At 36.8% G+C, this 27,578-nt stretch overlaps 7 protein-coding genes across 14 annotated transcripts; 5 read left to right on the forward strand and 2 right to left on the reverse strand.

The window, feature by feature from the left end:
• The first annotated feature begins 349 nt into the window (after window positions 1-349).
• LOC112521266 (60S ribosomal protein L23) lies at window positions 350-2,611 on the forward strand. Its single transcript, XM_025130026.1, has 3 exons — window positions 350-419; window positions 524-808; window positions 2,298-2,611. The coding sequence occupies exons 1-3, from the start codon at window positions 407-409 to the stop codon at window positions 2,420-2,422; spliced, it is 423 nt and encodes a 140-aa protein (XP_024985794.1). The 5' UTR covers window positions 350-406; the 3' UTR covers window positions 2,423-2,611.
• An 812-nt stretch (window positions 2,612-3,423) lies between these two features.
• Window positions 3,424-6,458, forward strand: LOC112520780 (eukaryotic translation initiation factor-like). The gene is made up of 5 exons (XM_025129336.1): window positions 3,424-3,693; window positions 4,412-4,580; window positions 4,669-4,794; window positions 5,980-6,045; window positions 6,183-6,458. The coding sequence occupies exons 1-5, from the start codon at window positions 3,527-3,529 to the stop codon at window positions 6,225-6,227; spliced, it is 573 nt and encodes a 190-aa protein (XP_024985104.1). The 5' UTR covers window positions 3,424-3,526; the 3' UTR covers window positions 6,228-6,458.
• A 327-nt stretch (window positions 6,459-6,785) lies between these two features.
• Window positions 6,786-7,472, reverse strand: LOC112520781 (protein PROTON GRADIENT REGULATION 5, chloroplastic-like). 2 transcript variants are annotated; one of them, XM_025129337.1, is made up of 2 exons: window positions 7,085-7,467; window positions 6,786-6,979 (listed from the first exon to the last, which is right to left on the reverse strand). In XM_025129337.1, the coding sequence occupies exons 1-2, from the start codon at window positions 7,355-7,357 to the stop codon at window positions 6,875-6,877; spliced, it is 378 nt and encodes a 125-aa protein (XP_024985105.1). In that variant the 5' UTR covers window positions 7,358-7,467; the 3' UTR covers window positions 6,786-6,874. The 2 variants fall into 2 exon arrangements, with proteins under 2 accessions (XP_024985105.1, XP_024985107.1); XM_025129339.1 differs by having other exon boundaries at window positions 6,937-7,011; window positions 7,085-7,472.
• An 845-nt stretch (window positions 7,473-8,317) lies between these two features.
• On the forward strand, window positions 8,318-8,842 carry LOC112520870. Its single transcript, XM_025129487.1, has one exon. The coding sequence runs from the start codon at window positions 8,318-8,320 to the stop codon at window positions 8,840-8,842; it is 525 nt and encodes a 174-aa protein (XP_024985255.1).
• Window positions 8,843-12,368: 3,526 nt separating this feature from the next.
• LOC112521511 lies at window positions 12,369-16,991 on the forward strand. Of its 5 annotated transcripts, none has more exons than XM_025130416.1 (3): window positions 12,369-12,664; window positions 12,752-13,162; window positions 16,720-16,991. In XM_025130416.1, the coding sequence occupies exons 2-3, from the start codon at window positions 12,939-12,941 to the stop codon at window positions 16,775-16,777; spliced, it is 282 nt and encodes a 93-aa protein (XP_024986184.1). In that variant the 5' UTR covers window positions 12,369-12,664; window positions 12,752-12,938; the 3' UTR covers window positions 16,778-16,991. The 5 variants fall into 5 exon arrangements, with proteins under 5 accessions (XP_024986184.1, XP_024986185.1, XP_024986183.1 ...); XM_025130417.1 differs by having other exon boundaries at window positions 12,807-13,162; XM_025130415.1 differs by lacking the exon at window positions 16,720-16,991 and adding an exon at window positions 13,787-14,007 and having other exon boundaries at window positions 12,807-13,162.
• Window positions 16,992-17,496: 505 nt separating this feature from the next.
• Window positions 17,497-21,195, forward strand: LOC112520684 (heterogeneous nuclear ribonucleoprotein 1). Of its 3 annotated transcripts, XM_025129141.1 has the most exons (4): window positions 17,497-17,846; window positions 18,929-20,211; window positions 20,467-20,523; window positions 20,667-21,195. In XM_025129141.1, the coding sequence occupies exons 1-2, from the start codon at window positions 17,625-17,627 to the stop codon at window positions 20,105-20,107; spliced, it is 1,401 nt and encodes a 466-aa protein (XP_024984909.1). In that variant the 5' UTR covers window positions 17,497-17,624; the 3' UTR covers window positions 20,108-20,211; window positions 20,467-20,523; window positions 20,667-21,195. The 3 variants fall into 3 exon arrangements, with proteins under 3 accessions (XP_024984909.1, XP_024984908.1, XP_024984907.1); XM_025129140.1 differs by lacking the exon at window positions 20,467-20,523; XM_025129139.1 differs by lacking the exon at window positions 20,467-20,523 and having other exon boundaries at window positions 18,929-20,466; window positions 20,667-21,073.
• A 301-nt stretch (window positions 21,196-21,496) lies between these two features.
• Window positions 21,497-27,360, reverse strand: LOC112520683. Its single transcript, XM_025129138.1, has 24 exons — window positions 27,224-27,360; window positions 26,947-27,137; window positions 26,098-26,315; window positions 25,907-26,012; window positions 25,731-25,832; window positions 25,581-25,640; window positions 25,424-25,502; window positions 25,177-25,324; window positions 24,525-24,648; window positions 24,256-24,439; window positions 24,085-24,113; window positions 23,872-24,020; window positions 23,670-23,772; window positions 23,487-23,582; window positions 23,348-23,400; window positions 23,135-23,258; window positions 22,957-23,019; window positions 22,833-22,892; window positions 22,522-22,757; window positions 22,351-22,444; window positions 22,129-22,265; window positions 21,969-22,049; window positions 21,789-21,894; window positions 21,497-21,702 (listed from the first exon to the last, which is right to left on the reverse strand). The coding sequence occupies exons 2-24, from the start codon at window positions 27,115-27,117 to the stop codon at window positions 21,622-21,624; spliced, it is 2,604 nt and encodes an 867-aa protein (XP_024984906.1). The 5' UTR covers window positions 27,118-27,137; window positions 27,224-27,360; the 3' UTR covers window positions 21,497-21,621.
• Window positions 27,361-27,578: the final 218 nt, after the last annotated feature.

Below are 27,578 nucleotides of genomic sequence, written 5' to 3' on the forward strand. Positions count from 1 at the left end.
TAAGTATTCTGTTAAAACTTAATGATTATCCTAATTATATTTTAGATTTTTTATATTTAAAATGAGATGTTTATCCTGTATTTGATTGTGTTTATTTGCAGTTAGTTACACGAATTCAGATATGGGATGAAATCGGATAGGAATGAACGTGTTTAAGAGTTTAAGAGTTTTAAGAGTTTAAGAGTTTTAGTCAAATGCTTTATAATATAGTATAGATTAATTTAAGTGGGTTGAATTAAAAAGTTATACACGAGTTGAGCCCATAACTTTCCTGGCCCAATCTTGCTTCTACATTCTACGATTACGATTACAATTACAATTACAATTTACAATACAAACCCTAGCTAGTAGCTACTGCTACAAATACGCACCCTCGCCCTCCATCATTAAACCCTAATTCACAAAGATGTCGAAGCGAGGTCAGTCTCAGCAGTCAACAGTAGTAGTAATCAAATAAAAATCTCACTTCATTTTTCCTCTATCTCTTCACAAATAAACAAGGGTTTTCTTCTACTTTATGCAGGACGTGGAGGTTCCGCGGGTAACAAATTTCGAATGTCACTGGGTCTGCCAGTGGCCGCGACGGTCAATTGTGCAGATAACACAGGGGCCAAGAACCTTTACATTATATCCGTGAAGGGGATTAAGGGTCGTTTGAACAGGTTGCCCTCAGCGTGTGTTGGTGATATGGTGATGGCTACTGTCAAGAAAGGGAAGCCTGATCTTCGTAAGAAAGTCATGCCTGCTGTCATTGTCAGACAACGCAAGCCATGGCGCCGAAAGGATGGCGTCTTCATGTACTTTGAAGGTTATACTCATCATCTTATTCAACCTCTGCTTCTATTATTGATGCTCTTTTGTGTCTTTCTTTTTATCATGCCTATGTGACGATGAATGTAGTAGTATTAATCATGTCTCATGAATATTATTTAAGATGTATAATATTCTTCTTTGCATATCCATGCTTTTGCTGTTCAGTGTTGTCTTAAGTTCAAGTTCCTGATTTTGCATATATAATGTTGACGGTTTTGCTGGGGATGTGGTGTGGAGGATTTTTCTTTCAAGTTCCTCTACACGTCCCATACCCAGCTAAAGTGTGTTTCCAATCTTTGGCCTCTTGGGTGACATATCTCTATGTAACCCCTGTCAGGGTTGGCACATGCCTGTCTTCTTTTAAGATAATGTGAAAATACAACAAGTTTTTTGTGTGTTAAAGGCAGTCTTGTGTATTTATGTTTATCATGCTCACAATTGCTTTATATAAGTTGACAAAAACCATTTTTAATCATTTTTTTGCCTTTGGGAATGGCTAATGTGGCTTTTATTTTGTTGATCTGGTGGGATTGTTCACGTTTTAAAAGCTAGATTTAAGTTGGGTATCTTCTTATATATCATGGTTGGCACAGTTGCTGTGTTTAAGCTTTTGAAGCGCATATCTACTTCATTTAGGGTAGGCATGATCCGTTCTTCTTTTACAGTTGTTTTTTTCAGTTTATTTGGGTTGAATGCACATCAAGGGATTCAGTTAAATGCATCTTCACAAGCATTTTTACATCAGTATTTTCATTTTTCAAAAGAGAAAATTAACCAGACTAGTCAAGTATCTTCCCATTCTCATTGTTTGATACTGTTACACGTCTGGAAAATAAACCAAATCTATCGTTACAGATATGCTTGTGTCTCTCCAGCACTCATCTGCTCCATGTAGACTTGACATAAATGAAAATGTTGGTAATTTTCTTTTTGTTTTTTAGGTTGCATTGAGACATTGATTTTTGTTAAATGATTCTTCATGGTGATTAGGGATTTCTTATTGCATGTTATGCATCTTCACTGTTTGATGCTGTTACAATCTGGATAATAAATCCAGTCTATTGATGTTCTGCTTCCAAAAGCCTTATATCTGGTTCATATAGGCTGTAGGTAAACCATGTATCTATATATCATATTATTTGAAATTCTGGAGTTATTTTGCATCAACTTTTTAGCAGGTAGTATAGCAAGTGATGTTACAATTATGGCTTGTCTTACAGCAATTTTATTGTTTGATGGGAATGTAACCAGACTAGTCAAGTATCTTTTCATGTTCATTGGTTGATACTGTTACAAGTCTGGAAAATCAACTTGTAATCAATCGTTACAGTTGTGGTTCTTTTTTAAGCTTGCAGCTGCTACATCTGGTTCCTACATTTGCTTTTGCTTGGAGTCTTTATTGTTGCCTAAAATTCATATTCTATTTCCAAAGCGAAATCTTGGTGAGTGGTGATTTTAAAATATTCCTTTTATTTGTTTGACAGATAATGCTGGTGTTATTGTCAATCCAAAAGGAGAAATGAAAGGTTCTGCCATCACTGGACCAATTGGGAAGGAATGTGCTGATCTTTGGCCAAGAATAGCAAGCGCAGCAAATGCTATTGTCTAAGTTGTTTTTCCTTTGCTACAAACTTTGTAACTCATGGGGCAGACTCACTACAGGAATGAATTATGGATCTGTTTATACACCTGGTAGTTTTGGCTTTTGTTGTATTGTATGTGACATTCTGTCTTGAGTTTGTTCTTTATTTTTGAATGATTTCATCTTGTTAACGATTTTAATCCGAGTCTTTGTTGCAGTCATATACCCAAAAACCCATTTGATAGAAAAAGGAAGTTGGTCATTACATTGCATTATATGCCGGCAACTACTTGTTATTAATGAGATTTATGGAAAGCACGACGATTGAAAAGGGGTTTCTTTGGATAGGTTCCAATTTGACAGTATCATAATGACGTGTCTCCAGCTTGCTATGATTATTATGGTTGGATTTTCTTTTTATTTCAATTTTTGGGTATTTTATGTTGTATTGAACATGAAAAATGTTGCCACCGAAGCAGGATGTGATGCTTTAAAATACCCATGTGATTGACCATTTCGTTAATGCCTATATAAATGGCATTCATTCTCAAGGTTACTTGGTTCTAATTCATTGTAGACAAGATCAAGATGGCTTAAAGGACATTCCTTACTGTTTTTCTTTTCAATATAATGTTTGGATTCAGTAAATAAATTCATTTTTTAATTAATATTATTACCAATTTTGTTTCTAGTATCTACAACAACAACAACAATAATTAGCATTAACTTATTATATAATAAACTAACATTTCTATTATATATATAATATACCAAAATATTAGTAAATAGAGAAATTACGGTTTCATAAAAGCATTAAGCATGCCCGAAGATAGAATCAAAACAAGAGATAGATGCTTTTATTCATTACCGTCATCTTATCATTGATAAAACAGTTATGAGTTTATGAAGCAACCATCTTATTACATATTTTTTGTAATAAAAAAAAAAAAGTAAGCATATATTTTTTAATTAATGCCCAAATTTCCCAATTAATCACTGAGGGTTGTAGTTACTTGAGAAACCTAATTGGGCCGAAGGGAGACAATATATATATACGTATAATTGGTTTGCTCAAGCTGAAGCCTTCGATTCGATCTGAGATCTCTTTCTTTGGTCGGTGGAGGGAAAAGAATGGCCACTGACGGAGCGGCTGTGGAGATCACAGAGAAACAGTCCCACAAACTAGAGAGGAAATGGACCTTTTGGTTCGATAATCAATCAAAGCCTAAACAAGGCGCTGCTTGGGATAACAACCTTCGTAACGGCTACACATTCGAAACTGTCCAAGAGTTTTGGTGGTAAACCCTAATCACTATTTCGCATCCCCTTCTTTTCTTTTCGAAATGCAGTATGTAAGATTCCTATTTCATCTGTTTTCTATATGAAGTTTTAATATTTTTGGATTACTAATTGCTATGTTTGCCTTTTTCTTTTATGGTGCTGGATGATCTGATTTCGTCAGGTATCATAAATAGATATATCCAGTTCTTACAAATAATAAATACTCAATACCTAAGTAGGCTTATAACATAGATCATTAGACCAGGTTTAATGCCTTGTTAGACGACCCGTGCCTTCATCCAAAGCGAGAGGGTTGGTTGAGATTCCCACAAATCTCCAACAAACTTAACTGCTTTACTCTATCTTTTCTTCTGTTGCATAAAATTCTAATTAACGCATCCTGCACAACTAAGTTTTCCCTAGTTCCAACTCCCGACTTTGAATTCCATCTTCTGAAACACTGCCCAGGTCTTATCAGCCTACTTAGCATGTGACCTACCTTTACCTGATTATAAATGGGAACTCTTTAGACTTCATAAACTTACTTGGGCATGACAGAATGTACTTATGTTAACTTTTCTATTGTTCAAGTGGTTAAAGGGGCATACCTGATTGGGCTGGCAGGCTTGTATTTATGTCCTTATAGTTGAACATGAAGCCGATCAAAGCAAACTCATTTATGCCTAAAACATCTGGAAAACTGGATTTTAAGATTGATTTCCTATCTTCTTGCAGTTTGTATGATCAGGTGTTCAAGCCGAGCAAGTTACCAGCAAATGCTGATTTTCATTTGTTCAAAGCTGGGATTGAGCCTAAATGGGAAGATCCAGAGTGTGCTAGTGGGGGCAGGTGGACAGTTACAAGTAGCAGAAAGCCTATCCTTGAAACTATGTGGCTTGAAACAGTAAGTATCTTTCTCCTTCTTGCTTTATACCCTTATCCTTATATGTGTGGATTCATTGTGTAAGCAATTAAATATATTTCCTTGGCAGTTGATGGCCTTAATCGGAGAGCAATTTGATGAGGCTGATGAGATATGTGGTGTCGTTGCTAGTGTGCGTCAAAGACAGGACAAACTTTCACTATGGACAAAAAATGCAGCTAATGAGGCTGCTCAGGTAATGACTTTATTCTTCATTTTAAACCACTCAGGATACCTTATTTTTGAGTACCAAGGTGGGAGTGTATAATATTCATCTTTGTCTAGAAACAATGATTAGTTTATGGATAACCTGTGCGACATGAGGGTGAGGGCTCCATATGGGTTTTGGCACATTCATTTTACAGTTTGACACAAGAAATCACTCTTAATCTGTTTTCTCTCTGGCTGAATTGTCTCCACCAGCTTTCTCATCAATTCTTCCATATAACCATATCATGTATGGTTGTTCAAAACTTCAGATAACGTGTCCGAGAGAACGACAATGAAGCTTTGATGGGTGTAGCGTTATCTGAGAGAACGACAATGAAGCTTTGATGGGTGTATTTTTGGTTTGATTTTCATTAATAAAACTAACATAGATAAATTGTTAGTTGTGAACTTGTGACGAGTTATAGAGTTTGGGGATGTCTACCATGTGCATTGATGATTAAGTGGATTCATACAATCTCTCGGAGTTCAAGCACCCTTATGTTTTCTTTCGGTCATACGTATTCCATTAAGGTTGAAGTCTATAATAGTTATATATGGCAAATCTCACGCCCACTCCTCACCTTTGATCAGACTTGGACCCTTAAAAACTTCTAGGAGGTTGGGATCTATGGGTAACCTGAGTACTGCTGGGGCAATGACCCTCTGGTAGAATCACAAGCATAATTTTAGGGTTTATATATTATCGCATCCAGTACCCTTGTCTGTTCAAGGTAGAATCCATACTTATTTTGGTTAATGAAGGAAGTGGGTATAGGTGTTGGATTTGGAGGAACCATGATGTTCAGGCTGCAATGTGGAGTGTGCCCTATTTCTTCGCCTTCAAATAAAGCAACCCTTTTAACTGAAAGTTAAGCTTGACTAGAATTATTCTGTGTCAAGTTATATGATTTGCTTCCTTATGCTGCATGTGGTGCTTGTGCATTCTAAACAAAACTCTTTGACATACTTGACGTGAATTGTCCATGGGTTTCCCACCTAATGTTGGGGTTTCATACAAATGAGTGTGCTTGCAATGGAAGAACCTGTATTCATATCGTGTCACCGTCTTTTAATCATGTTGGATCTCTTCTTATATGAAGCCTTTCATTTTTGACAATGCATATGCTTATTTTAAAAGCTCAGCATAAATATTTTGCTTCATGATTTGTAGATGAGCATTGGAAGAAAGTGGAAGGAAATTATAGATGTGACAGACAAGATCATCTACAGCTTCCATGTAAATATCATTATCTACTCACTATCTTCAGTTTTTGAAAAATCTTTCTCCCGCTTTTATGGTGGGAGCATATTTTATTTGTATATTTGTTTGAATCAATTCTGGCCTTGTATATCTGAACCCCTCCTGTGGTGCAGGATGATTCTAAGACGAGAACATCAAAAGGTCGATATAACGTATAAAGTTATGCTGAAGATATCCTACCCCCAGATGAGCAAAGGATTTGCAGACTTGCTGCAAACCAAGTGGCATTATGCTGACCTCTTACATGCTCAATCCGAAGTTATACAATCATGTTTTATTTTCACTTTAGTAAATTTTGAGATACTGTTGTTAATTCCATTGAGGCATTTATCCATTTCTGAGTACCTTGATATTTTCAGTTGGGAAAGTTCCCTTGCTGTGTGATCTTATGCTTATGGTAGTTGCTGCAATGGAGTGCAAATATGAGCATGATGAATCCGATGATTTATCACTGTCTTTTTAGTGATCAAAAGAGGATGGTTTTGAGTAATGCAAATGGTTTAAAGGGGGTCAGTTCTTTTGGTTATTTTCTCCATGTTCTTGTGTACATCTATCTTAGTAGCCACAATCCAGCATCGGTTTATGATGTAGCATAGAAACTGAGACACAAGATTCTCTTTTGGCTCTCTTTAGCCCTTTTCTCTTATCCCTAGGAGGACTTCCTCCGCTAGCAGGTTTTTTCGGAAACCTCTTAAGAATGTGTGAAAAATATAATAGAGCTGAAGTGACATAAATTTCTTTTATATTGAGAAAGAATAGTATTGATGTCGATACAAACTAGAATTCAAAATGTCTTGTTGTGTTATCAAGCTAAGAATCCAAGTCTTTCTCCATTCTTTTTTGCCAGACGAATGAGCCCTTGCCGTTGCTTTGAATCTGCCCCTATGGACTTACAGAACTCTGTGATTACCTGAAAAACACCCGGAATTGAAGTGTGTCTGCCTACAATACAGTCAATGACAAAGTCCTGATTGCACAGTCATATAGTAGACATATGTGTATGCATATAGTTTACCTGTGAGTGTAGAGCAATTGCTTTTCCTCTAAGCTGGTTGAAGCGCTTCTTCCCAACGATGTTACGAGTGACGACGACTACTCGAGCGAATAGTCCTTTTCCTTCGTTCACGTTTCCCATCATTGGGCCGAATCTTAACGGGTTTCCTACTCGAACCCAGGTAGTGGTAGTCTTTGCCAGCATGGTGGGATAATCTTCACCAGCTATGGAGTTTCCCCAACTTCCATGGAAAGAAGAATAAAAGGCAGTTGCAGTGATTGATGAAGTTGCCATTGAAGCCTAGGAAGGATGAGATGTTATTGGTTTCTTGAATCAGTTTAAAAGCATGTAGGTGATTGATTGGTGTGTACATACCAGGATCTGCGAGAGCCACATATACTTTGGTGGCTTACAAATTTCTCTGCACGACTAATTTCAATGGGAATATTATTTGAGAAATAAATAAATAAATAAATAAATAATGCATTTTCATTTTCATTTTCTGCTTGCCATTGCCACTACCTCCAATCCAAACGTCATATTAATGGACTTTATAAACAGCTTCCACACTCGTCTTCATATTCTGGTGTTAATTTTTATTTAAATTTGGTTTTTAAAAAATCACAAAAATGTTATCAATAAATTATTTGTTTAGGAATCGGAAAGGGCAGAAAAAGCTAGGGTTATTTTTAAGAGCAGTTTCAACCAAGTCCACCTCCTCAAATTTTCAAGAAACGCACGCACGCACGCACGCCCGCACGCCGGCCAGATCAATCAAGATACACCTTGTGCAAACTAGCTCTTTCTTCCAAAGGTAAGCAAATTGCCTTGTAAAATCTATCATCAATTTCAATATCAATCGTTTTAACATCCAAGAAACAGAGGACAGACGTCCCCATAAATCCTAAGATATATACATACATGGCGTCATTAGGAACCCATTTCACGTCATTCCTCTTCCTCTTCCCTCTTGGCATCCACCGCCTTGTATCTTCTTTTTCTATCTACCTCAACAATCCATCGCTCTACCGATCCAGAACATGGTACTTCTCAAGCCCCACTTGGAAAAACGTTGACTTTTTTGTCTTCCTTCTTGCCCTCCCCATTGCTTCCTTCGCCCATTTTTTCTTGTTTCTCGCATTTTCAGGCCACCCAACTTACAAATTCTCTTTCTTGCAGCAATCTGTAGTAGTTTTCCTCTTCTGGGTACTTTTCATTTTTATTGCAATCAAAGAATTTCTTGACCCCATTGCAATGCCTGAGCATTTCATTTTCGTTTTCGCCGGGGTTGCATTTCTTATTGAGTATCTAATGAATGGGAAAGGCATTGTTGGCCTTGGTGAACTTGAGTATAGTTTGTTAGGTGGGTTGTCACTTGTTTGTGCTGCAGCTTGTTTCTTTCTTTCGATTAGGCCATCTGCATACTTTGCAGATTTTTTCTTGTCTTCTGGGCTTGTTTTGAAGGGTACTTGGGTTTTGCAAGTTGGATTGTCGCTGTATACAGATGCTTTTGCATTTAAGGGCTGTGGTAAAGTGGTGATTGCTCCTGCTCAAGGTAATACTGATGTCAAATGTGATCTCGAGGAAGACAAATTGAGGGGTATGGCATTAATGAATTTGTTGTTTGTTGGGCATGCAATTATGGTATTGATAGTGTGCTTTGTACTATTGGGATTATTGAGCCGTAAGAAGGTGAGGTCAAGTGATCCTCCGATGATGGCTCAACTTGACTCTGACCGGATGCTGATGCACCCCCTTCCTCCACTTGAGATGGAATGAGTGTCTTGCGGTATAAAGAGCAATCTGGGCTGAAATGTTAATGTTACTTTCTAACAATCTTTTAATCAGTTGATAGGTAGGTAGATATATTTCCTATTTTTCCTTCTGGCTCCTGTATCTGTGGGAAGCATACAAGATTTTGTTTTGGTCTTCCTTATACACAATTATTAGCAGTTGCTTCATGCTTTTTTTTTTCTCTTCCCTTGTAACAAATGTCATTTTGATGATCAAATTAATACTGTAAAGGTTTATCAAAGCTCATCTAAGTAGTGTGTCATGTGCCAAGCTTCAATTGTATGTTTGTTAGCTTATTTGTAGTGTAACTAAATTATGCCTGGGTGATCCTGAGGATGCAACTTCGTGAAACACTTGCATTTGAATCATAATGGGTTTGTGTATATATGTACGCAAAGGTTGCTGAAACTTGTCAACAATTGGTGCCTTAATCATAATCATATCCACGTCCCTTGGAAATGTAGTTGTGCATGGATCAATCCTCTGGGCAGGATATGGAATTACGGATGAAATCTTATTATGTCTGAGCACTTGTGGCATGAGAAGAAAATTAGCCTTCATTGATTCGTATGGAGGTACTGTTTACAGGTGTTTGAAAAGGAGAAAATGTTCGAGCTTTCTTATCATCTAGCGTTATCTGTCAGGTGTTTGAAAAGGGATTTAAGTAGTGTTAACATAACTAACATTCAACTTCTATATTACATGATTGTGCATTTCATGCTGATAAAATAGTTTTCACATGGATATGAAGGCTCCTTCATTTGGATCTTTTTGTTTCACCAAGCAGGGTGTATATAGCAGCAGGGTGTTACTTTTATAGTGGCTRGTAAACTACTCTTCCCGTGTTTAGAGCTGTCCTGCAATATGGTTCCATGGTTAAGAAAGTGATACCATAGGGAGATAAATTGTTGATCACACCTCCATGTTCAAAATCAAGGTTATGGTTCAATGTTAAACCACTTGATGCCTTCTCCAGATCATTGCTTACAAAAAGGATTCTGTGAAGTAGCCCTCACATCTTAACTTTCCAAGATGTAAGCATGTTCTACATGTACCTTTTTATGTTGTAAATTCTTCACTATGAAATCAATGAAATGCGGTTTCATCAGATTGACTGATCATTTTTTGGTTCCTGGAAAGGCACTTTCATTTTTACCCATCATTTTTACATAAAAACCAAGTATTGCAATAATGGGTTGTTTCTTTGAAAAAGGACAGGATTATAGTTAGCTAACTTCATGCTTAATTKCTCGAGAGAAAAAAGGATATCTACCTATGCCTTCTATCTCAACTCTGTACAACTAGAGATGCAATAATTGAAGATGATGAYATACTTTGTGTGTTGTCTTCATTGATAGTGCATAGTAATTATTGAGGGCCATCAAAAGCACCATTAGTTTTACCAGCTTAATTATATATGAAGTTCATGAGCAGGCAGTGGTAATCAGCATCCATGTGCATGCTGGTTTTGATAGATATACAGCATGGAGGGCCATGACCTGACCTCTTATACTGATTGTGAAATAGAAAATAATGGGGGTTAAACACATGAATTATGAAATACATATATGTTTGAAGAAGTGAAGTCCAGGGGGAACGGTTGGTAAATAGCAGAAATTTAAGTTATGCTTGAGTGGGAACTTCATATTCTAGAGTTCTGGAGTCATCTTGCAGCTTAGACACTCCAATATAGCACTGAGGTACTTACTCTAATTCTTGATTAACATTTTGTTTGGCATTTAGATTACACATACACACATAAAAGGAGGTTCAAGCGAGAACAGGGTTCAAATAAGAAAACACGAAAACACCTATATCACATTTGATTTTACACTATTTGTGTTTTCTTTCTTTGACCTTGTCCTCATTTGATCCCAACTCTCTCTCTCTCTCTCTCTCTATATATATATATATATATATATATGCGCACACACACTACAGCATACATATCTGAAAATCAATATGATTGTGTTTCTTGTGGTCTCTTTCTCTTGTCCATTACCTGCTTTCACTGGTTGCAGAAAATAAAGAAAATATCATTGAACTCTTTTACTAATTTGTTGGTTGCTTTGTGCATGTGTTCCAGTAGAGGATGTAAAAAGGGAATGTTGTCCTCAATCTCGATTATGTAAGATTTGCAGGTATACCTTTGATTCTCAATGTCAATACGGTAATCCTGTCTTTGCTTGCATGCATCAGTGCCTATTTTCTACAAGATTAAATATAGTTGTTGTAAACAAGTGGCTAATGGATAATCTTGTTTAAACTCATGAGAATCTGAAACAGATAGAAGAAAGTTGAAAGATTTAACACTTTTGTTGCTAAGATGCCTCTTTTATTAAGGTATGAATGTAGATTGAAAAAAATATTAAATATTTAATTTGTGTTTGAGTTGATACCATATGATATGAGATGAGTACTCAGAAAAGAGTGGGCAGCAGAACATAGATGGATCTGTCTTGCAAGTTCCAAAACATCAAACCAAAAATCTGCATGAATTAGTTCCAAAATTAACACCATTTTTTCTTGTATCCAATAAATATTTACTTACAAGTTGTAATGGTGGTTTTCTACTAGTTCTGGAAAAGCAAGAAGAGTAAATGTTGAGATGGAAGCCATGGCTGTGCAACATTTCTGAACATAATTCATATGTAGATTTAGTAGAGACCCAAAATATTGAATATAGCTATGACCTTCTGTTTACTGCTTTGGTTTTTACAGAATCTCCTTGATTGCAGGCCAAGTGTCTGTCCATGGAGGTGAGGTGATGGTGACCACATGGCAGTAGCGTAGGCAATGATTGGCGGCCTTGGTTAATTACCAGATTGACAAGAGAATGTAATATAAGATGACAAGGGACTAATCCAGCCCGTTATCGTTGTAATTGATATTTTTAGTTTGTTTGAATCAGACATATTTGGACAATGTGGGTTGTGGGGGGATATATGATGTGATTTTGGTTTTTTTCTTAAATTGACAAGACTTGTACAAAATCATGTTTTTTTAATGTTTATCATCAGAGATCAATGATAGGAAGTAGAATTTGTGATGCAAAACACACACACACACACACACACAAAATATGTGTGTGTGTGTGTATATATATATATATATATATACTTAAATAAATAAAAAGAAATTGATTATAGGTTGATGATAATATTAGTTGGTGGTGATTTTATGTTTCTAGCTTTAGGTTGCTATAATCAATCATATGTAAGCTATTGAGATTTGAACTACTACTTCATATGAAATGAAACAAACATGGGTTGTGTTTTTCTTATGATTTATAATTAAGCATTAATAAGACGTTCAACTGTTATAATCAATGATAGTAAAATGTGTTTGATTGTATATCATCCTCAAGCAATAAGAGATGCAACTATCACTTAACACAAGGACTACTAGAAAGAAGGGAAAGAGGGTGGTGAGTATAACTATAAAATCAGCCTTTTCTTTAAGAAAAAAATCTGTTGACAGGGTAATATTTATATTTATATCAATAGAATAGGAAAAATACAAGATGATAACGAGATTAACGAACTTGATTCTTTCTTTACACACCTCTACCTCTGCCTCTACTCTCTATCTGTATCTGTATCTGTTCTGTATCTGTATCTGTCACCAACAAACAATTAAAGTAGACGCACTTCTCTCTCCACTTCCTCACCTCTACCCTTTCCACTCTCTTTCGCAATTACAAATACCCACTTTTTCCGCATAAACTTTCATCTTCAGACTCTCTTTTTGCTTGGAGTGAACAAAGCTGTGAAATTTCCAGTATTTCTTCATCGTCTCTTGTGATTGGTAAGAGGGATTTCTCTGTATTCACATTTTTAGGTTTGTCTTTTTCTTTTTTCACACTTTGATTCCAACTAAACCAGATGTTTTTAGGGTTTTCTTGAGAAATGGGCGTTGACTTGATTCCAATATATGAACTCAAGTTTAGGGGTTGAAATTCCTGAATTCTTGATTTGAGAGATCGGGATTTGGAGGATCCACTGATAATGAGTCACTTGTCAGCTATCCTTTTGGAATTTCATCGGTGAAGCTTCATTCGTCTGTATATGTGCCTTCCTTCATGATAGTGATTATGTCAAAGGATAAAGACGAGATTAAATCCAAGCTCCTGGTGAATGGGAATCAGGAAAAAGATTTGATAGATGAGGAGATTGTAGATGAGTCGGAGAAACTGTTATTGCCAAAGAAAGGCGGATTATCTACCAATTCAGGCAAGAAGCAGAAAGTACAGTGGAATGATGACAATGGAGATAAGCTCACTGAGGTTCTGGAGTATCAGCCAAGGTAATGTGTACACATACCCCTGTAATCTCTTTTCGAGTTTCCTTATATCTTTTTGTGCCTTTTCAATTGTTTCATTTAATCTTATTATGTTGTTATTGCCATGTTTCTGTGAACCGATTTAGAAAAGAATAGGATGCTTCTTAACTTTCAATAATTTCTAAAATGAATGGATAGAAGATTTACTCTTGAACTTGTTTAGCTTTTGAACCTAGATCACTTTTTTTTTTTTTTTTTTTTTGCAAAGGCGTTCTTCATTGACTAAGACAAGTACTTACCATCGACTCCGAAGTTAAATGCATAATAATAGAAGAGTCACATACTCGGTCAAATGACTATCATGACCAAATAGTGAGATATCATTTGCCGATAATTCATTCTATTCAAATTAAAGCAAGTCTTTGTGGATGAGTTTTGTAACCATGCCATGGGAGAAAAAGTTTGGTTACAAGTCTACTACAAGGAACTGTTCAATTCTCATGACTGTCATAGGATGAAGGAAACACCAACTAGATTACTGCAAAAAACGACTGATGGGGCTGTGCCACAAATTAACACACAGGTTGGTACAAGTGTGATATTGTGTGGTTATGGACTTTGATATTTTCTTCATTTGATGGAATTCAGACACAAGCATATCAATGTCATTGCGGTTTGTGGGGCGCAACAGCCACCAGGTAGTCCAAGATTCATTGCACCAAAACACTTTTAGTTTAGGCCAAGTATTTTGTCACTGTGTCATCTTTTGGTTATATAGAAGTTGTTTTTATACACTTCCATCGTAATCGAAAATGGATTTACTCTTTAGTAATATGTTCTTTATGTTGTTAACCATGATCGTGTAAGTTGTAACAAATTTTTCATTATGTCTGCGTAAAGATTATCCTGTTTTTTTAACTAACCCGATATGATTTGGTTGCACCTGTAAATTGAATGCATCTACAAAATGGGTTCTAAAGAATGGATGCTAGGAAGTCTTCACTCGAACTTCAAGTAATATGTTCAGTTCATGTTCAGCTTATTGTTTTATTGTTGACAGTTGTAGGCATTCGTCAGAACTGTGTTCTTTGTCATTGTTTTTGGAGACTAGTTCTCTCCATATGGACTACTCATCAGAGTGATTATGTTCATGAATCTTACGCAAAATAAAAACTTACAAAAGTTAACGGCTAATTTACTGGTTAAGTTATAATTTCTGTAACTAAAGTCTTTGAATAATGAAGCATCCTGGCCATACTGCCAGGCTAAAACCCCGATTTACATCAAACTTCCTGGTTCAGAATTTGAACTTACAATATCTGGCATCTATAATTCACAGGCCATGACATTGTCTTCTCCTCTTGGTTCAGAGGAAGGGCCGAACAGAACCACATCGGGTTAAATAATCATATCCTGGTCAACCTACACTTCCTATACCTTCTTTGATACAACACCATATGTAATCAAAATTATAATTTACTGTGATTTCTACTAACCACCACAGCTATCATGGCTTCGCTTGGGTCACAGATAATCATGCATAAACCAGACCGTAGAAGCTCGATAATAAATCTTCTCCGTTCCCTTAGGCCCTGCTTGACCTCTGACTGTCCTGAAATGCATGTGTTACTTATGGTAAGCTAGTGGTTGGTAAGTTTATGACTTTTGCATGTGCGTTAATTGAACTTTTCATAGGACACTTGTCAATAATTATCTGAACACTTCAAAAGCCCTTCATTATAAAATCAACTTTGGAGAATATGGGTGTAAATGGAGGTGGCTTGAGAGATTATTTTGTGTGATTGTAATAATTTTTCACATAGCATTTTTTCTCTCTCTGGAGTCCCACACTTCTCCAATTCTTTGAGTTTTTCACATAAATTATTGGGTTGTCATTTCTTTTATTATATTTTTATTGGGCAGTTTGTGTCTTGCTTGATTATTAGTTATCAAGGGGTTAGAAATATAACTTCGCTTGACAGAAAGAGAATAAGCCTTCCTTCACCACCCACATGTGGATGGTCTACGGGATTCATAACTACTCCTCTTACTACAGGGCGCTTACCTAGCCAATGCTTAGATCCGGCTGAGAGCCCTCACAGCCCAGGCATAACGACACAATTATCAGGGCGCGCTCTATTGAGGCCATTTTCTTAACATGAAAGATAACTTGCATCATAAACAAACACTTGTTTTCACAACACATCTTTCTTCAAAGTAGCATGCACTCCACTTGAAAATAGTACATGAACTCACCTAATGAGTGTTTTGTACACCTAGTCTCCTTAAATTCTCTAACTGGGGTTTCCTACATCACAATAAACTTAACTTTCTTATTGTATTGCATAATTTCCACTACCTATTTAATATGATTATAGTTCTGTACTTGTCGTAATCTTACACACTTTTGTAGATCAAAATGTTTAAACTATCATTAAATTGAAATGGTAAACATCACCACTTTTGTTAAATCATCAAGACAGATTAAAGGTTAGATACAAATGTCTGACTTCCAAAACCAAAAAATTCCGTTTTCAATCAAAGGGGAACCGTCACTGTTGATCTCTGCCTTAAGGTTATGCCACACTTTTTTGTGCTTGATTCTACAATGCAAGAAACTCTGTAATCTTACACTTATATTAATCCATAGAAGGCTATGCTGTCTACATGGCCGTAAATTTGCCTTTTTCTAAAGGTAATAGAGACAGAAGCTTTATACAGCTTCTGTATATGAAATGATTCCAGTTTTTACAAGATTCACTCAGAAACTTGAAATCAAACCATAAAGTTCAGCAGGTTCTATACTCTCTTAACAACTTCTAAATACAATTACAAATTAATTCTTATGTAAGTCAAACTTAGCTCATTAACATCAAAACAAAAAGAAGCTTATGCTTTTACACACCAAGACTGAAATCTTTTCCTCAAAGAAACGTTTATATTGCTAGTAAGTTTCCTCAAAGAACTGGTGGCCTATTCTGTAGAATAATCTGATGAACTTGATCTTTTCATTGGAGAAGAAACTAGAGATGTCATAGATGCATATAGGAATTCTGCAGGCTAGGAGAATATGTATGTGGTAATTTAAGCTGAGGAGATACTCATTCGCTTGCATTGTAAGTCAAGCTTAGAGGATGAAGTCGTTAGCAAAATAGTCCATTAGGTTTGAACTTTGAGTACATGGGTAGAATGCATTGAAGGTGAAGCAGATTTTGAGAGATAGGATGGTGTGTGTATTGATCCAAGACAGATAAGACTTGTTTATATAAATTTAGTGACATTTGATAGGAGTTTTTGGAGATGTAGGCCTAGGGTGGCAGGCACCGGAAGAAGGGAGTTGGAGAGGGTGGATAAGCAGGGCCCGACATTAAAGAGAGACGTGTGTTTTTGCTTACCTTGATGAAAATGAAGGTGGAGTTATCATCAATTTTACAAATACTGGTTCTGTGCGTTGAATTAATGTTGATTGAAAAGGCAGGAGGAGATGAATTTGAGTCCGACCTGCAAATACTATATTTCTGTCATTTATGGAGAGGTAGTATATGATTTGTATGAAATCTGATATTTATTTTTGATTGCAGTGAAGCAAGTGATATTGATGAAGAGGATTCAGATGCTTGCATATGTAACATAATGTAATGGTATGGTAGTAGACGGCAGACAGAGAGACAAAGAGACAAGACATGGGTGGCTAATCTTGGTCTCCTCACAAAGACTAGTTTTAGGGATGATATCTATACATACTCTTTAAGAAAGATGTGTTGTTGTTGTTGTTGGGTCATATATATATATATATATGATGTATTCTTATTCTTATATAGCCAGTAGTAAATCTTCTTTCTGTTTTGGTGGCATATTCAAACTCCAACCTCTTTTCTTAATATATGTATATGTATATGTATATGTATATGTATATGTACATCTGCATCTGTGATTTATTATTACCAAAACACCATACTTATGAATCATGTATTTTCTTCACTAGGAAAAATACGTCTGTCTATGTCAGCCTCGCCTCAGGGAGACGTACGGAAGTATGACGATGTCTTATTTGTATCTTGTTTTTGTTGCATGAATAGATCAGAGGATGAAAGGTGTATGTTAATGAATAATTAAAAAAAGGAAAAGAAAAAAGAAGTAAGGTTGAATTTGAAGATGGAAGGTGGTAAGTGTACTGTGGACTGTGGAGGAGTGAGAGTGTATGTATATAATTGTATATGTATATGTATATGTATATTCGGACGTGAAAATATCTATCAACAAGAGTAATGTTAAAATAAGAACCGAGGAGATCAAATCTGATCCGTTGGTTAAGACCGTCCACTCCCAATCACTTTGTTAGGTTGACCCATCATCGCCTCCGCCACAAACCCCCTCTCTCTCTCTCTCTCTCTCTCTCTCTCTCGTGTTCTCTGAGAGAGGTAGGAACAACGGGAATATTACATACATACATAGATACACATATACACATAGACATTATTAATCCATGGATTCAGATCAGGGCAAGCTATTCATCGGAGGTATTTCATGGGAGACTTCAGAAGAGAAGCTCAAGGACTATTTTGGTAATTATGGAGAGATTCTCCAGACCGTCGTTATGAGAGACAAAATCTCCGGCAGGCCCCGTGGTTTTGGTTTCGTCGTCTTTGCAGATCCTTCCGTACTCGACACGGTTCTTCAAGAAAAACACACCATTGATGGCCGAACGGTATTACATCTCTCTTCTTTACTTCCCTCGACTATCTATCTATCTAGGTTTTACCCTCAACCCTAAAATACCAGCTATCACTACTTTTCTAGTGGTCATTAATTTACGCTAGGTCAGACATCTTTCTAAACTGTATCAAACTGTTTTTACTTCAAGGTGAATCAAAACATAACACATGATGTGGTTTTTTCATTTCGAGAAAAATGAAACACAGGGGGTTAATAGTCATGAGAGATCTGAACAACCGAAATGTCTCTAAATTGTTTCAATTTTATGTTTTTTTTTCCTGCTTTCTGGTGGCGTACAATTTTACCCTATCCTAATTAATTTGGGATGGAAGGTGTTATTGTTGTCGAATACATAGACAGTTAAGAGAAACAGTTGAGCTGAGTTGGATACCACACAACTCCTTCTATGGTTAACCTCACTTCCTAGAGTCTCTAAAGAGTAAAGACATGGGTTGGGGTCTCCTCTGCTATGTTTAGTTATGTCCAGTCTGTCAGTTTTCCCCTACTTGGGCTCCCTCTATTGTGTTTGTAATTGCAGGTGTTAAGCTTTAAAACCACTTTATGCCTTCATTTATGTAGTTTTGTCCTTCTAACACATTTTCTTTGTGGTGTATATGTTGACAATTTCCTTTTTTTACATCATGTTACACAACTCGAATATTGACAGATATATCTTTTTTGTTTGAAGCGATCCTATTTCTGAGTCTTTATCTTACACTATTTTGGAGTCACTAGGAGAAAACATGTGAGCTTGATTCAGCTTATGCTCTGAATTAAATTGATGAACCATGATCCACCTTAAATTCATCCAATTTAGATGTGTGTTAAAAGCGACTTTTGTTTTTTCTTAAGCTGTACCAGACGTTCATACTCATCAACACACTTACTATATACTGTACACTTCTACTGGAGATATTGTTCTACATTATACTACTAAAATGATGACAGATCTTGTAATGGTGTGCATGTTTCTTCTTTTTCTGCTTGCTGCCTTTGCTTTGTTTTTGTTATCAACTTATCATAATTGTTATCATTCCTCCTTGTCCATCTTTTGACTTTAATATTTTTTTAAAGGTTGAGGCTAAGAGAGCCTTATCAAGAGAGGAACAACAGGTATCAAAGGCTGGAAATGCCAGTGCTGGTAGAAGTTTTGGTGGAGGTGGTGGGAATATGAGGACAAAGAAGATTTTTGTTGGGGGCTTGCCACCCACTTTGAGTGAAAATGGATTTCGTCAGTATTTTGAAGCATATGGTCAGGTAACTGATATAGTAGTAATGTATGACCAGCAGACTAACAGGCCTCGTGGATTTGGATTTATTTCTTTCGATTCTGAAGACGCTGTCGATAGGGTTTTGCACAAGACTTTCCATGATTTGAATGGTAAGCAAGTAGAAGTAAAGCGAGCTCTTCCCAAGGATGCCAACCCTGGTGGTGGTGGGGGTGGTCGTTCCATGGGTGGTGGTGCCAGTGGCGGTGGGGGAAATTATCAAGGTTATGGTGCATCTGGGGGCAACTCAGGTTCTTATGAGAGTAGAATGGATTCTAACAGGTACATGCAATCTCAAAATGCTGGTGGAGGATTTCCTCCTTATGGTTCTTCTGGGTATGGCACACCTGGATATGGCTATGGTCCTGGAAGCAATGGAATGGGTTACAATGGCTATGGTAGCTATGGTGGTGGAAATCCAGGATATGGTGGTCCAGCTGGTGCACCATATGGAAATCCAAATGTACCAAGTGCAGGTTACGCAAGTGGTCCATCTGGTGCAGCACGAAGTTCATGGAATGCTCAGCCTTCTTCTGGATATGGTGGTGCTGGAGCTTATGGGAATGCTCCATGGGGTGCTTCTGTTGCTGCTGGTGGTGGTGGTGGTTCACAAGCAACAGCACCTACAGGTCAATCTCCAAGTGGAGCTGCTGGGTATGGGAATCAAGGTTACGGTTATGGTGGTGGTTATGGGGGTAATGACGGGTCTTATGGTAATCCTGCTGGATATGGTGCTGTTGGGGGCCGTATTGGTAGTGCTCCAAATAGTAATTCCACTGCCGGTGTTGGTCCAGGGGGAGATATGCAATCCGGTGGTGGAAGCTATATGGGAAGTGGTTATGGTGATGCCAATGGAAATTCTGGTTATGGGAATTCAGGGTGGAGAGCTGATCCATCACAAGCTTCTGGGAACTATGGTGTTCAGGGAAATGGTGGGCAAGGTGGCTATGGTGGTTATGGAGGTGCTCCAACTCGGCAGGCTTAGCAACAGTGATTTTGATCTTGGAGGTTCTATGGACATGCAAAGCAATTATTCTGTTGCGGGTGCAAAATGATGGCCCTTCAGGAATCATGCCCACAATAGGACTGGTTGGCTTGCTTGATTCTCAGTAGTTTGCAGTATCTATTTTGCTGGTTTTTTAAATAAGCAGTATTTTTGAGGAGTAGAGTTGCTTAATCATTTGCTTCTTAAGTTTGGTTTCTGTTTGGCTTGCTTATAGTGTGTACTAGATTTTGTTATGGAGTTCCCCCTATAATGGTGTTCTAAGATCATTTCCATATATTGACATATCAACTGCTGTGCTGATATCTGTTGTGATGTGGCAATTTGTGAGCCTTTTGCAGGTGAAGCTGTTTGGTTTTGGTAGTCTTTAATCACAGCTTGTTCATGACTATATAGGAGTAAGATGTAAATAAGTTGCTTGTAGGAGTAAACCTTCAGGATACAATAGTTGATTAGTTCCAGTGGATAGTGATAATGGTAGTGGTAGTTGAACTTTGACAATGGCATAATCATTTGTCCCCTGTGCCCTTGTGTTGTACAGGAGGAGAGATGCTCGACTTTAAGGTGAAGTGATCACCCCATGACTAAGCCGAGCTTTATCCAAGGATTTGATAGTTGAAAGTGGAGCTTGAAAGTAATTATGCTGGAGGTCATTACATGGATGCAGGCAACTTGCATTCTTCATTCGGTTTGTGGACGGATGGAGTTTCCATTTCTTGATAGCTCGTGGTATGTGAATCTAAGAATGGTTAAAGAGTTTCTATTTAAAAAAAATTTCATTCAACTAGTAAAAGAGTTATTGGTACCTTCAAGTAGAATATCTGTAGTTATAGATCGTAGATGGAATTTGATTTATATTGCCCATGGTTTGCTAGGGAGTATGATAAAACATTAAATAGTTGGGGGGTTTTTCAAGATTTAACATTGCATCTGCTCAACAGCATTTCATATTACTTGGCATTTTATTCAAGTATGTTTATATGTTGATCCTCAATCTCTGTTGTCCATCCTTTGTGATGCCTTGTTCTTCTGTGACAGTTTTGATATGGTATTTCTCAATTTACTATTTAGACATAACAGTTTTCTGATTTAGGAAAAATACAAGTGTGGAAACGAAAATCAATAGTGTCAGGTTTAGGAAGCTTGGGGATTTAGTTAAACCATTGATCCTTGTGTGTGACAATGGTGTTGGTTGGAGTAAAACTTATTTTGGTGGTGGCTGGGCTGGTATGGTTGGTATGATGTTTATGTTTCTCACTTGATTGCTGAAGGAAGATGAAACTAGTATTCAATGGTTGTATGCATTTCTTATGCTATGTTAGGTAATCAAATCTATCCAGTTACAAAAAAGAAACAAGAAGCAAAAGATGAAACAGAAATAGCCTGTGTTTGTTCAACATAACAAGCATGATAAAAATGTTGTGTGTTTGTTTTGTTTATTTGGATATATGTTGAAGTCAATGAGTAGGACAACATACAAGTAAATGTTGATGCATTTAATTTAAAGAGAAAACGGAGGTGAGGGTGATAGGTTCTGTTCCTAGTGCAGCAATGTTTCCAGGTCTTGAGAACACAACCTGCAATCAGACCCCAAATATTGATAGCAAAGCAAGGTCAGAAGCAGCCTAATAATCAAGATTGTTTAGTGTGAAATGAAATATACCTGATAATCTCCAAGGGTGTGGGTCTTAAAACCAGCAGCACAATAATCAAAATAGTACTCCCATGTACGAATGAATTTTTGGTTGAACCCCAAAGCAAGGATATTGCTATCAGAAAAGAAAGAAGGATAAATCATGATATGTTATGGAAATTGGAGGATAATCCTTTTTACTTTTTTTACCTTTGCTTTTCCATGAAGTTTGTCCTCCAACATCTCAATGTTTGGTAATAATGTATCCCTATGTTTTCTACTTGTTCCACACTGCATTTTATCCATCATCATCATCATCTCTCTTGGGTTACTTCAAAGGAAACTTCTTTAAAAGAAAAATTTTACTCACCAGAGCCTGGATGATGCAGCCATGGCTGAAGTTACTCTGCTAAGTGAAGGCAAGCACCCTCCAGGAAATATGTATTCTTTTATAAAGTCTGAGCTTCTCCTGTATTCATCATACCTCCCATCTGGGATTGATATGAACTAATGATTCCACCACGTAAGTTAGCTACTATTCTATTCAAGGAACCTATATTACTAATATTTTCAGCAATAGAAGAGAAGTTACCTGCAACACGAAAAGCCCATCATCCGCCAATACTGATTCACAACACCTAAAAAACTCTTCCATGTACTCATGCCCAACAGCTTCTAACATTTCACTGCAAATGGTAGTCCATGATTACATCATATCTAAGCAATACCATTAATGTCTGTAGTTAGAGACAGATATACTCACCAGGATATTATTCTATCATATTTGTAAGTATGAGGCAATTGCCTATAGTCGCATAGAAGAAATCTGATATGGTCCTGTAGGCCAGCTTCCTTCACCTTAGTTTTTGCATATTTGAGTTGCTCTTCAGATAAGGTGATGCCAGTGTATTTGCATCCGGTTCGTTTCACTATTTCAATAGCTAACGTTCCCCAACCACATCCTATCTCAAGAACCTCATGGTTTTTATCGACTCTTGCCTAGATGGGATACTCATTTCAGCATGCCATTTGCATAAAGAATGACATTATATATCATCATATGCAAATACTCACCTTCTCAATCAATGAAGTGATTTTTCTCATTTGTGCTGATTTCAAGTCTTCATTTTCACTCTATTGCATGAAGAATTAGTTAGACTTGAATAGTAAAATCAAATTTTAAAACTGAAATCCTCACCTTGAATATTGCGCACGAGTATGTCATGGTGTCGTCCAAGAAGAGGGCAAAGAGTTCATTACTCTAAAAGCACACAAATCAAATAAAATATATTACGATAAGGTTGTTGGTATGATCCCCCCAGAACAACGGGGTGCATCAAATCGAATTGACAAGCTGGAAAGAAAAATTCAAATACCAGATCATAGTGGCGAGATATGTTCCTACGTGCTTGAGTAAGAGAATTTTGCCTCGAAAGATGATGACAGAAATACTTGGCGGATGCCACTGCAGCTGTTAAAAACATGGGTGTCCACCAGCCTCTAAAAAGTGCATTGCTATGAGTAAAGTGTGCAACAAACCTTAATACTGAGTTGAAAGCAAGAGAGGAGAGGAGAGGAGGAGCATGTACCTTTTGGTGGATGTGGAGGCACAAGTTTGTACATCTCTGTTAAAAATGAAAATCTAAGAAAAAGGGCAAAGGGTAAGGTTATGGAATTTCTACTTAGATTGATGTAAACTAATAAAAACCCATTCATTAAAAAATTTACCATAAACATATTTAAAAGGCCTTCCTTTTTATCAATAAAGGAGAAGTCTCCATTGATGTAGGCATCAGCGAGACCTAAATCAGCTTGTGTAACAATCTGCATCACAAACCTTACCTTTTAAGACTAGCTAGCGATGATTGCGAGGGAGAAACCATGTTGTTTAATTTGTGAACATAGAATTACCTTCCAATAAAATTGGGGATTGTGAACTTTCAAATAAACTTTCAAAGGGCTCTTCTTTCTGGTTCCCTCGAAGGTGAACATTGTACCTCCTTCTTCCAGTAAACTGTAACAAAAAGATTCCATTTATGCCTATAAACAAGAGAAATAGCAGCAGTGAAGTTAGGGAGGGAATTGAACTTGAATAATTAATGTTACCACTCACATCAAACTGCCAATAACAATATAATCTTGAAGGAACCTAACAACAAACAAGCGTGCACCAGTTTCCATCAAAGAGGGTACCATATGTGTAGGATTATTCAGAAGTTGGCAACTTATATTAAGAATGTCACTTGCAGCAAGCATACCAGCCTGTAAAAAGAAAATGTGAATTTAAAGCCAATGAGATTATTACATGTTCAAAGAAATCAGTTACCTTTAATCCATCCTCATGGAACCCGTAACCTATAAAAACAAATTAGAATTGGTATGAGCTAGATGCTGGAATGTACTTACGTGCATTATTAACCACTCCGACGATTGTAGAGCGGGTACTAATATTGTGGGAGGTGGAAGATGAATCGGAGAAAACAAGTATGCACCGTACCTTGGTATGCTCCACAAAACCAGATTCCTCTTTTCCCTTGAATGTGGTGAAGCTCAAATGAAGCCTTCGTTGCAGCGACTGATGGGACTGGATGACCAGTTGTCCACTTGAGCAACATTTTTTCTGGTGTTCCGGGTGGATTCAATGTAACCAAAAAAGGTAGCCCCTTATGATCATCAATATTCTGCATTCATTTAATTTTCACATTAAATTTTATGCAACATCCATCCATCTCCATCAATTAGTTTAAGATGAGGCATCATACAAACCTGAAGCACATTTAACCAATATGTTAAGCAAGGTCTATTATCCACGGTTCCAAGAAAGTTCCATGAACTCCAAGCGGATGGGTTCTGGGGCATTAAACTTTTGTCACGGTGTAGAAAAATATCACTGCCAAAACACATTCATCGTTTTCTCAGTATATAACAAGCAAGTGTTGGTGAATTTAATGAAAGGAAGTTACAATTATAAATGTGTTAAAAGTTTCAATCTTATTGCTCCGCTTGTTTGTTTCATGCTTTTCTCCAACTCTTGAAAATTATCTTTCGCAAAACTTTTTCATGAATCAGAGGTTAATGTCCAACCTCTTTACCTCACTTTGTATGGGATTTACTAAATTCGTTTGGTTTTGTTTTATGTTGATGAAATTCAATACAGTGATTTCAGTTACCAAGTCATAAGAATTTGTTGAACGTGGTTTATGTACTTGGCCTATTTGCAGGATGTTTATATATTGATGAAAACATATTATCTCATCTCCTCAACTTCCTACAATTTGTGTGAACTTGTACCTTCCTTTTTCTGGTTTATTGTTTCCATCAGGATCGGTGGTCCCCAAAGTGCATAAGCTACATACATACATACATACATACATATACTAAGGAATGGAAGCTGTGAAGATAGAAACAAGAAAAATACCTATAAACGTAATTAAAAGAGCCAAGTATTCTTCTTTCGTCGTGTGTAGCTTCTTCTCCTAACATCTTCAGAGTATCTGGGGCATGTGTTGCTATTATGCATCCAGAATACCTTTCTTCAGATCCATCTTTGCAGATTATTACACAATCTGCTCATACTCCACAACATCAGTATAAAAAGAGATTCAAATGATTTCTAATATTAGGACATGAAAACGACAAGTAATAAAAGCTTGAGTTATGGTTACCATCATCGAGTTTTGAGACAGATTGAACGACGCAGCCTGTTCTTATCTGGCAGCCTCTATTCTCCAGTGCTTCTTTCACCTTTTTATTTTAGTATATATATAGTCAATCAAGATGGTCTAAATGATTAAATATAGCAAGAAAATAATGAATGATCACCTTTTTAACGTAAGTCTGTGAACGACATTTGACAGTAAACCACTGGGGGCGACCAAGAAGCTGATGGAAAAGTAAAAGGAACGAGTGAGTTTAACGAGAGAGAGAGAGAGAGAGAGAGGAATGGAGCAGAAGAAGAGAGTAATTAAGAACCTGAAGTAGATGGTGATTGCGGCAAAAAGAAAGCACAGAGAAAGCAGAGAAGCTCATAACTCCTTGTGCAGGGCAGGACCAGATGGAGGAGCATATTGGAACCTGCAGCCAATCATTCATACATTCAAATAATGTAGCACACAAGTTTTTTAATGGCCAAGCTGTAATTCTCTCACAATATAAGCCTTCTGAAACAAGTCAGAGTAACCATGTGACTTGATGAACTCTCCCAATGTTTGATTGTAACTCATGTCTTGGTTTTGCTCAGCCTCTTCAAGGTACCTATGCAAGTTTATTGACTCTTAGAAGCTTACATAACTTGATTAAATAATAATAAATAAATAAATAAATAAAAATGCAAGCTTACCTCAAAACATCATCTTTAAACTTGGTGATTTCTCGAATCATCTGCCAAAAGTAAGGATTTAGTATATTCCTTTTTTGTGCAAACAAACTTGATAAACCATTTCGACTGCCCCACTCACACCCATTGCCATCATCTAAGCTCACGGAGAAGGACATATCAGAAATCTCAATATCAACTCCCAACATCTCAAAGAACTCCATCATGTTGGGATATGTAACCTGCAAATTCACACACACTTACACTTACACTTACACTTACACTTACACTTACACTTACACTTACACTTGTGGCTAAAGATCAAACCATATATACCTGTTTTTTTTTTTTAGTATCGTCCTCTTTTTGGAAAGAAAAGAAAAGAAAAGAAAACAAAAGAAAACAATATCTCGTTACATGGATGAAAAAGAAAAGAATCCTAAGCAAGCATGAGTTGTGAAATCTTGGTTTTTCAAATGAGAGCGTTGGCATTTGGGGTTCATTCAATTCAAAACAAAATTAAGAGACAAAACATGACATTATTATAACCGTAAAAGGCCACTTTTGGATAAGGTTTGGGTTAAGAATAAGGCTTAATTATGCATCTACTAAGAAGAAGATGACAAAAAATGAAGATGCCGTAGTAATGTAATGATTTTCAGTCAAAATCTCTCAACACTTTTAATAACTTGGATGGTTATATATAACTTAAAACTTATCATATGAATTAATTTATATATAATTGATGGAAATATTTATTTTTTAAACTGTCAAAATTAATTTATGCAGTGTTTATAAAGAAAAACTGAAATTAAGTTACAGTGTTGGTGGATGGATAGAATTTAAAATTAAAAAAAGGGATGGAATTAGTACTCGATTGAAGACCATGAATCCGAGGTCCAAATCAACACCGTTCATGGTGACAGTCTTGGCATGACCGCCCAGGTACTCCTCCTTCTCATACAACACCACCTCCACCCCTTTGGACAATACGTAAGCCGAGACGAGGCCGCTGATGCCGCCACCCACCACTGCCACTCTCATCTCGATCGATCTTAATCAAGCTTATACATGATATCGATTAGTACGTAATGAGCTGCATTGAAAAGGAAAAAGAACATACATACATATGAAAGAGCCCAATTCAAACCTTTTTAAACGTACGTAGGAGGGAATGGGAATGAGGTTTGAACAGCAAACAGCAAACAGCAAACAGGGAACAGGGAAAGTTTTTGGTCCGTGGGTTTATAATGAATAGAAAGAAAGATGCAGGCAGAGGATAGGCCACATTTACATGGAGAGAAGGAACCTCCACTGATTGATTATATATATACATTGGAATTGGATCAAACAAAACCCATTTCCAATATCATTTTATTTTATTTTATTTAAAACCTTTTTTAGAATTAAGATTAAATCTATTTAAATAAAATAAAATTAGTATTTGGACAAAATTTGACACCAATGAATTGAGAGTCTTGCCGTTGGCAGAGACAAAGAAAACG

This window comes from Cynara cardunculus (genome assembly GCF_001531365.2).
Source record: "Cynara cardunculus var. scolymus isolate 2C chromosome LG 11, CcrdV1, whole genome shotgun sequence".
NCBI classification, from domain to species: domain Eukaryota; kingdom Viridiplantae; phylum Streptophyta; class Magnoliopsida; order Asterales; family Asteraceae; genus Cynara; species Cynara cardunculus.